Genomic DNA, 792 nt, shown 5'->3' with positions numbered 1-792 from the left:
TATCATAATTATCATCAATCATATTATTTATATTATCTTTGATAGGTAAGCTTTTATTATTACTATTAAAAATATTAATATCTGTAAATTCTTTTATATTATTATAACTCCTAATATTATTATTATTATTACATATGTTATATATTTCCATGTTCTTATTATCATTTCCTGTTGTTTTATTTTCATCTTGTATATTTGACTCACTGTGGGTACCCACAAACACTTTTTTTATATCCACATCATTTTTATTTTTTTTTGTTCTTTCTTTTTTTTCACTTCTTACATTGGTACTTATATATCCTTTATGAAAGAGAAAGATATTCTTATAAGCATCTCCTCCTTTTTTTAAAAACACAAGTTTATATTTGTCGTCACCTACAAACGTGTGGAAAATCTTCTTAATAACGTAACTCGAACATTTTTTACATACAAACATATTTTGTCATAATAAAAAACATAAAAGCTAAACAATAAATAAATAAATATATATATATATATATATATATATAATATTTATTTTATATATAGATATATATTTTTATGTTTAAAAAATTTCAATAATTTTGATATGTACAATATTTTAATAACGGCGTGGTCAACAAAAAAAAAAAAAAAAAAAAAAAAAAAAAAAAATATATATATATATATATAAAATAATTAATTTAAATAATTATAATAAAAAAATTTTTTTTTGTTATAGATTTAAAATTTTTTTTTTTTTTTTTATTAAAAAGAAAAAAAAATATAAAAAAAATATTTTTATTTTTTTTTTTAATTATATTATATATTTTT

The 792-nt window shown here is 15.5% G+C and overlaps 1 protein-coding gene across 1 annotated transcript in view; it reads right to left on the bottom strand.

The window, feature by feature from the left end:
- The window catches only part of PGSY75_1125300 (DNA-directed RNA polymerase), a gene marked incomplete at both ends in the record, with an annotated part of 4947 nt that extends 4511 nt beyond the window's left edge, over positions 1 to 436 (bottom strand). Inside the window, one exon of the mRNA XM_018786376.1 lies at positions 1 to 436. This exon is cut by the window's left edge and continues 4511 nt beyond it. Within this exon, the coding sequence (XP_018641171.1) occupies positions 1 to 436 (436 nt within the window).
- Positions 437 to 792: the final 356 nt, after the last annotated feature.

The sequence above is a fragment of the Plasmodium gaboni genome, chromosome 11 (assembly GCF_001602025.1).
Source record: "Plasmodium gaboni strain SY75 chromosome 11, whole genome shotgun sequence".
NCBI lineage: Eukaryota > Apicomplexa > Aconoidasida > Haemosporida > Plasmodiidae > Plasmodium > Plasmodium gaboni.
The sequence above is the reverse complement of the archived record's forward strand: the minus strand, read 5'-3'. Positions and strand labels throughout refer to the sequence as shown.